Source organism: Lineus longissimus, chromosome 2, assembly GCF_910592395.1.
Source record: "Lineus longissimus chromosome 2, tnLinLong1.2, whole genome shotgun sequence".
Lineage (NCBI taxonomy): Eukaryota > Metazoa > Nemertea > Pilidiophora > Heteronemertea > Lineidae > Lineus > Lineus longissimus.
The window spans coordinates 4,667,370-4,683,374 of NC_088309.1; the positions used below are offsets into that span (position 1 = coordinate 4,667,370).

Consider the following 16,005-nt stretch of genomic DNA (forward strand, 5'->3'; position numbering starts at 1 on the left):
GTAACATCAGTAATCAGCGTGAAAGGTACAATACAAAGCTGGCATCATGACGCTGCGGAAAGCGTCCTTCTTCACATCTGTAATTGGAGATAAGCAAGACTTTAGGTCATCGGGGACTATACATCTCAACTTGTCACAGAGCAGTCCGGATGATTGCCGAGTGGATTGTCAGCGAGTTTAATACCAGGTTGAACTGGACCTTCTGTACGTAATGTACATTGCTGCACATTGGCTATGAGCAGATCTGGCAACTATGGGAGAAACGGACGGCATGTCAGACAATGCTCATCGATTTGTAATGGTAGTCAAGAATATTGAAGCCAAGTGCAGCGCACACATTATACAGCGGGCATGGTGATGTGTGGATGAACTTCAAACCATTCCATCTGGATGTTTTCCTTGCAGCATCCACACCAATTCCATGTTATTACAACAAGAAACACGTGCCTGATATTGCCATTTGATATTGATTCATATTATACCCGGCAAGTACTCCAACGAATATCAAGATGATTAAGACACTTAATATGCGTTTAGGTTCCTCAAAGGTGTGATTAGCTTCTGAATGCATTCTGTAAAAACGGGGAATAGCCTATTTACTGCTTCATTTTCATTCTTTTTCATTTCTAGCTGCTACACCGGTCATTGCTTCCACAGGTAACTGGCAAGCAACCTTTTCTGAAAGAAGTCTCCGGTATGTAGGGCCGATTGGAAACATCATCCGGAGCAATAGGGACGGTGCATCTTCCGTGGGCATCTTAATGCTAACAATGCTTTTCGGAATGTAACTATGCGATGTCCAAGATTATATGGTTACAAATATACAAGTGTATTTAATGCAAAGTTCAATTCAATATCAAAACATTTTAATATATATCACATGGTAATCACTCGACCAAGTCAACTTGTCACATCCTTCATTTAAAATTAAACGGCTGTGAAATATTTAAGAAAACAATTATTAGTCCAGCAGAATTATGACTAGAACAGAGCATTTTTGGCACAAAAAAATACATCCATGAGTTTCAGGGCAGAAAGAGGTCAGCGCATCCAAAGACTCCCATTTTACAAATATGATGTGTTCTTCCAACACCTCAGTCCAATTTGCTGTGTTCTTCCAACAACCGAGTCCCGTTGGATGTTCCTCCAACACTTTCACAGGAATGCCCAAAGGTTAGAGATTGAACAACTTCTAATAGAATAAAAATCGAAGTAGATTTTTAAGTTCCAATTAGTTTTGTGAGTCGAGCCATATATCAAAAGAAGAAGAAGCTCGAAGGCATTGGTTGTCCTGATCCATATCAGGCTCATTCTCCACCATGCCTTTCAACAACTGCTCAGAATATATCAGCAAAGATTCCACTAAATGTGTTTTCTGCATCATCTAAGTCTTCGGCATCCCCTGTTCTGTAAAGAAAATGCATTTAATTCGTATTACTAACTGGTGAGGACTGTTCAAACATTTTGATTAGTAGTACAAGCATTATATTACACTCAGACTCCCAGAAATTAACTCCGTTATAAGCATTTGACCATTTCTTCTGTTTCAACTTTGGTTTCGCAATGATGATCCAATTTTTCATGACTAACTGCAGACCCGAGTTCAAGAAACTTATAGATCGTTCCCGGATCGTTGGAGGGTACTACTTCTTTTAGTTTTATACCTCAATTATCAATATAATATCACCTTCTACTGGGTTTTCTACTGAACATCTAAACATAAACAAACATATGGTAACTAACTTGGTAAGGACAGATGATGAGCCAAAGAAACTTGAGAATGGCCTGCTTTCTTCTCTTCTCCGTACAGGATCAGGTAGTGTAATCCGGGGTCTGTTCACCGGGTTCGAGTTCAAGCTCGATTTCACCAACGATTCCTTGAAGGCGTACGGCTGCTGAGGTGGTGAAGGCATTGTGACATTGCCTTCATGCGAAGACAAGTGGTTAGCCAGAAGATCATCATCATCATCATCGGAGCTCCCACTAAAGCATGAGAACTTGGTGTTTTCTACACCCCCTGGAGCACTTCAAAGAAAACACAAACATGAGAATTGACATAATCAGTTCCCCCAAAGACATGCTCGGTAACTTGGACTCCCAGGCAACCTTGGGCATCATCCGTTATGAAGTGAGGTGATAGGAGATAGGGAACAACGTTTTGCTCCTTCAGGTCCGTTATAGGGATGCCTCACGAACACAGGCCAACCAGATCTTGCTTTGATTAGGATCTAATACTTAATCACCGGCATGATATTTTCTTAATGTTGAGAACTTACCCCATCGCTGCTTGGTCATACATCCTCTTTGCAGATATAAATGACATGGAGGGTTTGGCTGCCGGTCTCTTCAAATACGTATCAGGATGATCTCTCCGTTGAAGAGAAGGGCCCATTGGTTCATTACTGTGGTTTCCACTTAAACTGTGCTTGGGATAGGGCAACTGCTCTTTGGCGCCACTTGACTCTTGACAACTTCTATGGGCAAGAACAGGTGCTTCTTTGCTGTTCCCACTGTCATTTTGTTTCGGATGGGGAAACTGCTGTTTGATATAGTTTTTTGATTTGCTCCAAGCAAATACCTGACCAAGTCTTGGCCTTGGTTTCTGAAATGTTGGAAGCTGGTCTTCCTCAAAGTCGTCATCCGAGATGGTTATGGGAGAACACTTGTTTCCTCTGTTGGTATTCCAATCAGACTTAGGAGGATATGAAGAAGAATTTTTCGATGTTTCTAACTGACTGAAACTAGACCACTGAGGTTGGGCAGCACTCTGTCTACGTGAAAGAGAATCAGTTTGATTCTTGGGTCTTTGAGGATGAAGGACAATGCCTTGAGGTTTGCATTGCACTTGCTGGGACGATGGGCCCTGCAGCCCCTGACCACAAGATATAGATAACCCTGGATCAGGTAAAAAATCACCCTCCCAGTCTGGTCCATCAGCTGCGTCAGCTACTTGCATCATTTCGGTTTCATCACCGATGTCATCAAAGTAACTACTTTCATAGTTGCCAAAACCTGTTCTCGCCCTGTAAAGAAGAGTGAACCTCAGGAGACATAGGGAATGAAAAGGGGCAACATGCCTTCCGCTATGACTAATATGGCCTTGTCAGTCACATGTTGAACAACATAAGGACTATTTCACCAAACTTGAACTGTCATGCAATAGTTTAACATCCATCTTACTTTGTCATATGTTTTGAGGAGGATTTATCTTCACAAAGTAACATTATCTCTCGCAACTATGTTCCAACTTACATTGCATCAGTGATGGGATCCCCTGTCTGATATTCAGGAGAATCATTCTGGTATTCAGGAGAGTAATCTCTTTCGAACGTCCTCTTCTGGTGGTAAATGTCAAGTTCCTCCCATCCACCAGATGAGAGACCAGGTGTCTCTTGAGGCACTCCAATTGCTGGTGTTGAATTACGCAATGCCATCTTTGGTTGTGGAGTGTAGGCAAAGTCACCAAGTTTGACACTGGATGGCACTGAACCAGCACCAGGCTACAATGGAGTAATGACAGCGATGTAAAAATCATAACTATAATGTTCTCATCCAGAAAAAAGACGATGATATCACTTTGATTAGCGCTTTTTCTTGCTTTACCTTTAGTCTTAAATTTGGTGTCGCTGGCACACTACCCATTCGATTCTTCATTTCAGAGAGACATGAATTGACAGGGTTGCTCTTCGGCGTCTTCAGTAGCGCTGGCTTACTGGTCGTTGCGGCTGGAGTAGCATTTGCTGTCCTGTCTTTTTGCTGTCCCATTATGCCAAGCTTACAACAGTCATGGCCACAGAATGCCTTGTTGAAACATCGGTGGTTGCAAGGACGTTGGCTCTCTGAAACAACAAGCAAGTAGCGCATGAATTTACCAGGAGACAATACCTAGGGTGACCTCATCGTATAACTATGAGTCCAAAACACTGCGTTCCAGCTTGGCATCGCCAAGTAAAACAGGCATACAGGTGTACCCTATCTTCTCAGGGAATGTAAAGCCTCATTTAACTCAGACCTCAATTTAAGGGACTTGCAATAACCACCTCGAAGCAAGCTGATATCAGCTTAGTACGCTCAGAAAGAAGCTTAAGTTGTATTTCATCAATTTTTGCCCCATTGGCCCAGCTGTCTCAAAAAGGGATCTACGACACTAAACCAAATTCTTTTCCGATACATTTAGCTGTTTCTACCTTGGGTTGTCTTCTTAGCAGGTGCCTTAGGGGTTGCTGGTTCATGCTTTGTGTTGTGGTCCGACCAAGATGACTCATACTTGTTACCTCCCAGTCCAATGTAGCATGGGGTGTAGGTGCTTTGCACATCAAGGCCAACTAAAAATGAACAGCAAATCCTGAGCAGACGCAGGAAAGCAACAATTTACAGAGTAAAGAGTAATCACCTGAGGCAGGTTAAAGGTGTATATAAAAAAATAGTCGCGCAGATTAAAAGAATAGTGGCATAAATAAGAAAATAGTCGCCGTATTTTGATAACCTACCCCACTCCTGACTGATGTAGTTGATGCTCAATTCATCCCCCTTTGAAGCTCTCTGGATGTTTATCCGCTTGCTCCAAGTGCCAATCTTGTTCAGAAAGCTGTCACTCAATCTGACTTTGTGGATGATCCTATTGTCTGAATCCCCAATGACTAAGGCACATGAGTGAGTTGGCCCGGCAGTGTTCTTCTTCATCATGTCCGTATTCGCAATCCGGACTGATACTGTGACATAAGCTGATTGACTGGAATAGTTTGAAGACTGTTCCACCATCACCTCGTATTTTGGCAGACCGGCAACACTGTCACGGACATTGTTTCCAAAAGGAGGATGTCTATTCACAATCTATGAAAAATATCAACGAGATGCTTTCCTTTAACTGTGTAATGAGGGAATTATAAGGAATGGTAAAACAAACACAAGCCAGCCGATATTGCTTTGATCTACAGATGCTTACCATTTCAATTTCTCGTGGGTTAGTTTCCTCCAGTTTCTGAAATGTGATAACTCCAGCATTCACCAGGGCATTGGAAATCTGAGGACCTGAAATGCAAAATGGTTAGCAAATACAGGAGGAGCGTTCACTTCTTTAGACTACATGTAGATGCAAGAACCAACCAAGCTTGGACTTGGATGTGACATTGTCTCTTTGGGACAAAATTCGACTGCCACAGCATATCTGATATTCATATCACATATTCATCTTGAGTAGACATGATTGAAACCTTCATCAATTAAGCAATGGGATCACAGTGTAGTGGTCACTGATTTTCAGCAACAAGATGACCTACCGATTCCATCCAACTGTCGAGAGACGTACTTCGAGTTTTCCCATATTCGACTCTTGAAAGACTTGGAGAGAAACAAGGCATTCAGTAACACCTTCAAGTCGTTCCTGTTCCACAAAATTTCAACCAAACCTAGAAAAGATTAAAAACAAATATTTGTATGATGGACATTTGAATATTTTACAAAGGATGACCCCATTCCTTCAAAATGTAAGATAATGAAGGTGTTTCGCCGGGTCCGTAATCAGTCTTGATACTGTTTGAGATCTTCTTATCAATCAACTAGTCATCACATCCATGCAGCAGCGCTGGAAGGAGCCTGTTGGCACCTAATTTGTTCTTGCTTGAAACACTTACACCTGGACAGTCGTGTGCCTACTCTGAATATCTTGATGGTATCCTGAGCGAGTCCGAAGTCTTGGACAGACAGGCATCCCAGTTGAGCTTGGAGGAGGCTACAGCATGAAGAGAAACCAGCAGCCTTTAGAAAACAGAACGTTGACCTTTTGTTTCTTGAAATTTAAGTGCTTTTTGGCAAAAAAGCGATACGTCAATCCAATCATAGAGTTCATTAAAGGAATGTTAACAAGCGCTAGTGATCTATTTTTATCATTGATGAAATGAGGTGATGGCTAAAATTGACATCACAAAAGCCATATCCTCCCACTTACCAATTTACTTTCATTTGGCTTGTTTTGATTTTGCCTTCCATTGGAAATCGTATGGTGATTCTATTCTTGTCTTTGTTCATGGTGTTCAAGGTGCGCTTCTCATTCGTCCTCAGGGTGACGTCATAACTCTTGCAGCTTGACACAAGTGTCATCTGAAGATTAGCAACAAATTTCAGATAGATTTTTTTAGTTGCACTTGGATTGTACCAAAGACACAAACTGTCTGACTGCATACCAAAGTCTCTCTTTGCGCTTTTAACAGATTGTGAATTGTGTTGCCTGTCATAAGAGAAGACATGTCATGTATGGGCTACTTGATCTCAAGAGACTTGATACATAGAGACATTTGCATAGGGTTTGGGCATATGGTCTTCCTTGTGTGAAGATTGTATATCTACCATTTCTTTCAATGTCTCTGTTCCAGTTATCTGCACAAAGTCTTTCATGGTTTCATAAGGGACACAGTAACGCGCCATCTGACGTCCATTCTCCGTAGGTTTAACATCGAACTGATCCTCTTCATCAAGTGCTATCATGCCAGCCTCAGACAAACTCTTTAGGCTTTTCATACAGAAATCTTGGAGCTGCTTTTCAACCTCATCGCTTGTGAGACCAACATCAATTCCTATAGAGAAGGATGAGCAGAAATATGTCCGGTTCATGAGTGGGCTTTCTGCAACACGTACACTCTCAAGAAGTTTCAACAAACAAACCCTTGAGCGAACACTTTCTCCAGGCCGGTTTTCTCCTTTCCACATTACCACTCATTTACAGACAAATCTCATGTCAAAGCTGGCAATCACACATTAAGTTCAATTGGATTTGGCAAATGAGAGAAAACCTTTTTTACTATCAATTGCCTGTCCATGATACGGCCAGGCGCCATTGTGCTCACCAGTCAGTAATAAGCATATATCACACGTTTTATGTTTTCAGTTGTGGCCCCCCGGTGGCCAAGTCGAGAATCACACCAAACCGTAATTTTGTGTCAGAGGTCAATTCACTAAGAGGGTCATGTGTACCAAGTTATAAGTTCATAGTTGTACCGGTGAGCCGACCGTAGATTAATATTTGCTTGATTTATTTATTAGTGAATATTGAGAGGGAAGATTAGTTGAAGCATACCATAATGTTTCGGATTCTTCATCACTCTGATATGAAGGAACGTTGAGCGTAGCCATTCGACTGCCACAGAGACGTCAGTGATGGTGTGGAGGACTACCTCAGCATTCACATGCTCTATCAGATGCTTGTGGAGACTGAAAGGCAATCAAATCGACAAGTGTTGAAAAATAAACCCTTGGATGACAAATCTCAACGTCAAATAAGACCAGTTGTGCAATGAGCAGTTATCAGTTGAGTATAATCCTTTGAAGAGAAGAATGATAGAAGATTTTATGAGACCTTCATTACCTCAATTAGTAACATATGTCAAAACAAAGGTAAGATGAGCTCAGGATTGAAAGGCAATGAGTCCAAATGAGGAAAAAAGTTAACGAATTTGAGTCTCATCAATTTCTTACCTGCTCTCAATGAGCTGTGTTCCATTTAAGAGATCACCATATCTTTCTTTGGTCATGTTCCTTGTCATGATGACCGCAGTGGCAGATGTATCGAACTGGGGTCTGCCAGCTCGACCTATCATCTGGAGGATCTGAGTCTCGGAATACTCCTGGTACATGCCCATCACATAATGCTGTGTTGACTTGACTATGACCAGATGAGCAGGAAGGTTGACACCCATGGCGAGGGTGCTGGTCGACACTGAATTGATATCGACAGAAATATAGTAATTAAAGTGACAGCTAGATACGTGTAAGTTTGGCTTATAGGACAGTTTGTGTCGGTAGACTAGACGCCACATCAGATACAAAGGATTTTCAGCATCACTGCCATCATCATTGCCGTCATCATCACCATCATCCTGCCTCATCATCATTTTCATAAGTGGTTTTACATTTCTTCGTTCATGAACATTATTGTTGTCAATATCGCTTAAAATACTTAACAACACTCGTGAATTAATAGGACGGGTGTCTTCTCACGATGAATACATCCATTAGCGTAACAAAGGTACATTTTCTTTTTGACTTCTTCGCTGTGATTAAGAACTTACGCAACACAGGCAGTTCACCATTGAGAAAAATTTCTTCCATAAGTTTCCTGTCCGCTATATCCAATCCTGCATGATGGTAGCCAACACCAAATAACACTAGGTCTGAAAATAAAACAAATTTGTGTTTACAGAAATAGGTGGTCGCTTTATGAGCAGAGTTCATGATGAATCTTGCAGCCTTTAGTTAGATCGGCACCAATTATGACTATAATGTGTTCAACCTTTGGATAGGTAAGGAAAGATTCCTTACGGAATAGATGAGGTGTTCTTACCCCTTAGCTTTGAATCTCTCATTCTCCCTGAATACTTGACTAATTTCTCTTTATGGGCAGAGTTCATGATGAATCTTGCATCCTTCACCAGTGTACCTGCAGCCTGCTGGACACCTTTCCTTGTTGCACAGAACTGAAATAACGAGAAACCAAAAACCAATAAGACTGAGTGCAGTTACAAGTTCAATAGATACATCTCCGATAAATGAGCAAAAAACAAGCTCATGCACACTCCCCTCTCAGTCCTCATGATATCAATATCTCTTTGAAAAACTTCACCAAAGGACATGCTGTCTCAATTTTTAACAAATCAAGGAAAAAGATAACATATACTTGCCACAAGGGTAGGCTTCTGATCTGAGTAAGTCTGGATCACAGTGGCCAACTTGTAGTTAAGTGAGAGGTCAAACTTGAAATCGGTCTGGTTTTCAGAGCATGGGTACCCAAGAACAACCTTCCTTAGTTTGACCGGGCGATACGAATCATCCATTCTGAAAGAAAAGAAGCTCTCTTGGCTTTTATCTGAATTTTCTTCAATCTAAGCCAACGTAGACTGTTAAAGTTGGTAGAAACCAGAGACATGGAGAAAGGGTTTACAAAATAGTGCTTTCTTGACACTTTTAGATCGGGGACAGATATTGTAATTCATCTATCTATGTTCAAAAGGCGGTCCTATTGGACAGCAATTTCGTCCTAAGAGTTAGACTAGGAGTTAATGAATAGGCATGTTTTCCAAATGAAAGCCAACCCTGGCCTGCAACATGATATGATTTACCTGTAATATTCAGCTGGAACATCTTTTGTACCAAGCCACTCTGCAATCTAAATATCAGAGAGGTTTAGAATTGATTTAAATGAAAAGATATTACAATGTAACCAATTTATGGTTCTAAAATGGGTGTCACTATTATATCAGATCACCAGTTTTGCTGCATTGCATCGTTCTCGATCATTCTCTGCTTGGTGATTTTGAAGGAATATACTTTTAAAAGTTGCCACCATCAGAATAGCACTATTTGTTGAACCCTTAAACCCTCACTTGGTCACAAATCATGCCGCATTTAACCCTGTGCCCATAGTTATTCTTTGTCAAGGCTTCCGGATCTCCTTGTTATCTGATGAAATTCGTCTCTACGAAAGTTGCAAAAGCTGTGCCTTTTTTAGTTTGTGATGCATTATGACGATATTCTAGCATGCACTCAGACCAACTAAGGAGACTTACATCTTGCACATTGGGTACAGTGGCAGAGACAGCGACAAACCTCATCTGCAACAAGCCTGAGCTGCTCCTGTCAAAGGCTGCTTGAACTGTCTTCATCCTGCTAACCACTGCCTCCATTGTTGCACCACGAGTATCATCATGAAGCATATGAATCTGAAGCAACAACATTTTGTCCTCTATTTCTTTGGTCTTTCCAAGGTCTCTCCTCTTTTATATCCCCCAACATATCGCAAAACAGACAAGGGCAGTACAATGGTTGTTAATTTAACTGTCTTGCCAAAGGTTTCTACGAGTACAATCATTCATCTGTTCATTGGCCTATACCACATTGCAAAAGAAGAAGATTTGCAAATTAAAGTACTAAAATCAAATGTCAGGACATTCCCTTCATTTGTTTGTGTTTTCAGAGAAGACAACTCCCTCTCACCTCATCAACAAGAAATAACTTGACTTGCTGGACCAGTGATTTGTTGTCTCTCCACTTCCTAGTCATACTGTCCCATTTTTCCTGAAAAAAAGACAACAAAAAGGCAGAATTAGGAACAAATTGGGAACAAAAAGAAAGATTTTAAAAAGTATGAATGGCATCCCAGTGGGATTTGACTGGGAGTGGAATCTCCACTCAGACCAAAAATTCCCTATGAATTTCGTTCAAGCAGGAAACATATATGACATCACAAGGATGGTCGCAGAAGAGGTATCAGAGACAGAGTTAAATGCGGTATATACTTACTGGTGTCGTCATGATGATATTAACATTCTGCAACTCAAACCAGTCATCAATCTCTGTGTCACCAGTTAGCTCCATACACTTCAGACCAAGCGGCTCAAACTTATTCTTCCAATCCTCGCATCTTTCACTGCAGAGAGCTTTCATTGGTGCCACTGACGGGACAGAAGGTATAGACGGTTTTAAGGATGTGCAACTTTGTCACACAACCCAATGATACAATGACAAGGCAGTAGACAGAATAAATAGTACCAAGATGGTGTGTCTTTATCAATCAAACCATGGTTGTGACTTTGTACAACAATCCAAGGTTGTGACCTTGTCCCATAATTCAAAGATTATCGGTTTGAATCCCTTGCGGATATACCTATAGGCGAAAGTGACAGTAGTTGTAGTCCATGACTCAGTGAGATGTACCAACTTTAAGTTTTTGGGACCCCAGCATCGAGTGCTCAAGTAGGAAACCAGTAAAAGTACGTTTGTAATAAAAATACTTTTGTGACAAATTTTTGTCACCTTCATTTCGGTGCTTACTGTATACAACTTTGAAATTGTTCGGAAGTCCCTCAGCTTGCATCTTGATTAGAATCCTGATGATAGCAAGTTCAAACATGACTGTTTTCCCAGAACCAGTTGGGGCACATACAACAAGGGACTTGTCTCTGTAGAACACCTGAAATATCAAGCTAAGGACATAACATCACACCCATTACAATCAGTTAGTGTCCTTTACTTCCAAGAGGTGTGGTTGGCTGTGGTTTTATTGGCAAGCCAGCCTTGTGACTTTTATCTGTCCTCGTACTTTGTAATTTGGGACAAATGGAAAGTTGGGGAATGAGACATTAAGGGGAAAAATTGTTCATTGCAATGTCTAGATTTTCTCTTGCTTGTGCCACAAATATTATACTCACATCATCAAAGACTTTTGACTGGACGATGTTGAAATAAGGGAAGAAGAAGATGGACCTGAATGCACTTGCTGGTGAAAATTAAGGTAGAACACTGATTACGATCGACGGACAGAGATAAGAGAATCGTCTTCCTCGGAGATGACTTGTCCACTAATTCTGTCCTTTTCTAGCTTTCGAAGACTTGACAAAAATGCAGGTGGACTTGGTTTATTTTATTTCAGATCTATCAACTGACCATGTTGGGACACTTTCAAAGGGATACGGATCTCATCCACGGAGCGAAGATTATTGATTTTGACATGATTGCCTCCTGGTGTGACCCCAGGTAGTGCCAACGGTTGAGGTGTGTAGACACTGTCCCTGTTAAAGGTTGCTGGTGTCCCAGCTGGCTGAGATTGAGTGGGAAAAAGGTCTTCCTGCGGGTTGTACCTGCCCACCTGGCTGGAGCCATATCTGGTGGGTGATGGGGGTGGGGATGGGACTATTTCTATCTCTGGACTTGTGTCATCAGGTGGTGGCTCAGAAGGCCGAAATAGCGGTCTCGTAAATCTGCAATGAAAAAAAAGATGTTCATACATATTTAGAAAGAATCTGATAGGTTGCATATCAAATTTCAATGCCATATCAAGTATAAAACAAAAACCTTCAGTCATATTTACCGAGCAGGTTGCACAACCAACTTCTGTTTCTTTTCGCCCTGTACCCCTGGCCTGTTGTGGGAAGGAAGGTTGCTCTTGGTTTTTTTTGGAAGATAGCTTCTGTCTTGTTGAGAACATCGAGACTGACTTGAGGAATTGCCAGAAGGATCAAATAGCTGTGTCTGAGGCAAACTTGATGGCTGGGTGAGAAATGAAAGGTCTTCGGCTGTGTCTCCAACTTGAATGTTTGGAGCACAACGAAAATTCTGCACAGGCAATGTCTTCCTTTTCACTTCTGAAAAACAAAACAATCATTAAAGCTTTTTTTCTACAGATATTTACTGATTGATGAGAAGACACCAGCACATAATTATCATATGCCAGGTACGCAGGTTCTTAGTCTTACCTCTCTGTGTGGGCGGAAAGAACTGAGATGCTGTGACACCGGTGGGGTTAGCTGCAGTTCTGAACACTTGAGAAAGACATCCAATTTCACCAAATGATGGAGGTTCTGGTACACCCAGATTCCTACAAAAAGACAATTAAGATTCATTCATTCAATGCTATTTTATTTATAGTACATTAACAACATAAAGTCCAGGGGAGCCCTATCAATTGTATGTGTCGAACATCTTCGTACTCTGTGTTCGGCCCTTGGGCTTGGTTGGGCTTGGTTGGTCTTGGTGGTGGTTGTGCTTTTGTCTTTTGTCCTTCGTCCAGATCGTACTCATAGACATAGGCCGTCATACACAGCAAGTTGTACGACTACCGTTACCATTGCATTACGAAGACTTACATTGCAGTTCAACAGAATGTCAAGCTTGTGGGTGTGGCACTTCACCTTAATTTCGGCAGCTTCTGGCAGCACGCTGTCAAAAATGACTGTTCGTCAGTCAACAACGTCAAATTATTATGAGTCGTGCATGCACTAATGATTGAACTATGACTGTCAACTGCATAAGTCTGATCCGGAGTTTTCGTGTTACTTTTTTCTCCAAAAAGTGTTATCATTTAATATATATGGATATAAAAAAGTAACTTTTATTGACTGATAGCAATCAGAAAAAGGTTTCAAAATCGGCAGTGTGGCGGATGCAGACGATGGAATTTAGTTTTTCCCTTTGCCGCTAGATGTCAAGTCAACCAGCATTGCCATCTATCGAAAATGCGGAAGACTACAAAACGAAACAAAATGGATGCATGGAGTTTGAGAGAAATTAATTTGAAATTTCGCTCAAATTTAATCACTGTTAGTATTAAATAGATAGTGTGTCAGTCGTATGTTCATCGACATGTAGAAAGTAAAGAGATAGTAGAACGCTTATGCATTCGCAAACTTTGATGTAACGGTTAGGAAATGAGTATTGAAAAGATTTTATGTTGGGATCCTTTACACAGTGATTGTCATGTACTGTATAGTGGTAGTACATATACATGATAGTGTATCTTGTAGGCAATGTTATGTCATGATTATGTAGGCTAGGCTGCTACACCGAAAAGACAACATAGCATACTAGGGTTAAAATTTACAATCCCCGATCGGAAATGACGTAGTTTGATCGCAACTATAAATCCATTGAACAGTGGTGCTTCGTTAGTCAACTGATGACCTTTTTTTGGGGTGTGATCGGGGATTGTAAACTCGTTCCCATACTAGTATTACTATATTCCTATTCCTTCTCTTTGTGTCGTCAACGAACTCCTATATTCCTAATTGCCATTGATGTCATGACAATATTTCCAATGAAAATGTTGGTTACAGGTTATGATATGAAGTGACGTCGGCGATAATTATGGACCCCTGACAGTAAATGATATAAAACATTGGAACAGCAATGCCATTATGGCATACGACTTCGAGAGACGTTACCATGGGCATGAGATTACAAAACCTCATTTGTGAGAATACCATGAGATTTGGCATGATAACCTGCATCCTAAGATATTTCTTCATCTCACTTTCTAGCTAGAACAGAAGAAGCTGAAAGTGCACAGCCCATCTCGGATTGATAACTTATAATTTTGGAGCAAATTCTAGACATGGCTACTCCAAAAGGTACTCTGGTTGCCGCAGGCTTCATAATTTTCCGGCGATGGTCTCAAAGTATTCAATATCTGCAGCTTCAAACGTCTTACGGTAAACACCACTGGACACCACCAAAAGGTCATGTTGATCCTGGTGAATCTGAGTTGGAGACAGCCATGCGAGAAACTGAGGAAGAGGCTGGACTCAAGAGGAACGATTATAAAGTAATTAGTGGATTTAAGAAAACTTTGCACTATCATGTTGGAGGCAACCTGAAGCGTGTTGAGTACTGGCTTGCTGAACTTAAAAATCCAGAAACTCCTGTAATATTATCAGATGAACATCAGGACTATAAATGGCTCGAAATTACTGATGCACAAAAGTATGTGTTCTATAAAGAAATGCAGGATGCCCTAGCTGCTGCTCATGAATACGTCTTGAAACAATAGCAAACCAGCAGTTTTTTGTCTTGATTTCAACTTACTGATGTGCTTTATTTCTACGAAGTGGCTATGTACACAGCAGACTACTGTGTACGCAGGAACAAGTTGGTTGCATTCACAGTAGATGCAAATTAACATGACCGCGTCATCAATGACGTCAGCTGGAGAAAAAAAGGCGGTGGCGGTGGAAGAACTCCCACTTCCCTTCAAGTTGGGGCCAAATTCTCATCCTTTCCCGCCTTCCAAACAACTCTCTTTCGGTATCAGGAGCAACACAACGTTGCCTTTGTAATACGGCACTCTAGAACCATCGACAAACAAGGAAGAGTCTTAAGAAATGATGGGAAAATTCCACAGCACTTCTAGTACGCGTATGTCAAGTACCACTGCAAGCAGGGTGGAAAAAACCGAAGCCTTGGTGTTTGGATGGCATGTGTAGACCTAGACGTATCAAGGGACCACTAATGGAGCAGAGCTGTTTATCCTTTTTTTGTTTTGTTAAAAGGAAATCTTTGAATTAATTATAATTCCCTTCATAACCTTGAGCCATGAAGAAGAATTTGATTTTGAGCAGTTGTTTGTTTTTACTGTCTCCTTTAAGTTTTAACATCCCATTCAAAGTTGTCTTAGTTTCAGTCCATAACGGATCGGACGAAGTGTTTAGAATTATGCACCAGGAGCTGCTGCCATCTCCGGTGATAAAATGTTCGGTAGATTGAGCCAACAGATATATTGATTCTTCTTGTTGTCGTAAGAGGTCTCTTAGTTAAGTCTGTACTCTGGTGATTATTGATGGGGAAGGTTGTTCTGAGACAAGACCACAATTGATTTTTAAGCCTTTTAGCAGTTAAATTGTCAATGTTTGACCGCGACGCATCAAAGAACGCGTCAAGTAGTGAAACTGAAATTCGGATATGATATACGGGTTAGTCTTGCGAGTAACTGGTGCGATGGAAATTGGTGATTGACCACGGAAATTTTTTTATAATCGACAAATTAGACAGACTTTGATATTTCCACTGTTTTCAGCCAACTGGCAGAAAAAACTCAAAACACGCCCCCTATTACCCAATTAGCAAAATTCGAAATTAATTTTTTCATCAAATAATTTCTTTATATCTGTAGACTTGCCACAGCAAATATTTTTTCAATACCTCTCCAAATATGTACTTGAGAGTAAAAAACATGCACTCGTCTAATTGATAGGCCTCGACCCTCCAACCTATGAATATTCATTAGTGGTCTTGTCTCAATGAAGGTACATTTCAGGGGTTAACATTTTGAGATTTTTTTCAAACTAATGTACATGACATCCCACAACTCTCCAACAAAGGAAAGTCATATCTGGACATTTTTGGAGAAATGAGAGACATTTCAAAGAGTGGTACAACTGTGCCAAAGCGACGAAAGAGGACAAAATCGACAAAAAGTCATGATTTTGCAGCCAACAGCACCAAATTCAAAGACCTGCCCTGGCCAGAATAAGCAAGCTATGGAGCTGAACATTTAGGATGTGATTTAGGAATATCTTTGCTGCTTAGGGCACAACTTTCAGAATCAAGGCCTAAGTAGTTTCAAAGAAATTACAAAATGAATGGCAACACAACAAGACTTGTAAAAATGAAACCGAACTTAGACCGGGGTTAGGTTGACTCTTATTTGGGTCAAATTAAGTTTTTTTCTCATTATTTTAGCTTGTT

At 40.9% G+C, this 16,005-nt stretch overlaps 2 protein-coding genes across 2 annotated transcripts; one reads left to right on the plus strand and one right to left on the minus strand.

The window, feature by feature from the left end:
- Positions 1 to 1,337: 1,337 nt before the first annotated feature.
- On the minus strand, positions 1,338 to 12,583 carry LOC135483963 (probable ATP-dependent DNA helicase HFM1). The gene is made up of 27 exons (XM_064765036.1): positions 12,477 to 12,583; positions 12,243 to 12,364; positions 11,858 to 12,131; positions 11,461 to 11,747; positions 11,199 to 11,266; positions 10,822 to 10,960; positions 10,291 to 10,442; positions 9,985 to 10,065; positions 9,558 to 9,710; positions 9,111 to 9,157; positions 8,673 to 8,826; positions 8,336 to 8,468; positions 8,064 to 8,165; positions 7,471 to 7,711; positions 7,073 to 7,206; positions 6,346 to 6,572; positions 5,948 to 6,099; positions 5,634 to 5,731; positions 5,280 to 5,408; positions 4,946 to 5,031; positions 4,491 to 4,833; positions 4,188 to 4,325; positions 3,604 to 3,839; positions 3,253 to 3,500; positions 2,277 to 3,023; positions 1,873 to 2,025; positions 1,338 to 1,407 (listed from the first exon to the last, which is right to left on the minus strand). Exons 1-27 carry the CDS (start codon positions 12,581 to 12,583, stop codon positions 1,338 to 1,340), a joined length of 4,821 nt encoding a protein of 1,606 aa, XP_064621106.1.
- A 1,293-nt stretch (positions 12,584 to 13,876) lies between these two features.
- On the plus strand, positions 13,877 to 14,311 carry LOC135483964 (bis(5'-nucleosyl)-tetraphosphatase [asymmetrical]-like). The gene has a single exon (XM_064765037.1). The coding sequence runs from the start codon at positions 13,877 to 13,879 to the stop codon at positions 14,309 to 14,311; it is 435 nt and encodes a 144-aa protein (XP_064621107.1).
- The last annotated feature ends 1,694 nt before the right edge of the window (positions 14,312 to 16,005 follow it).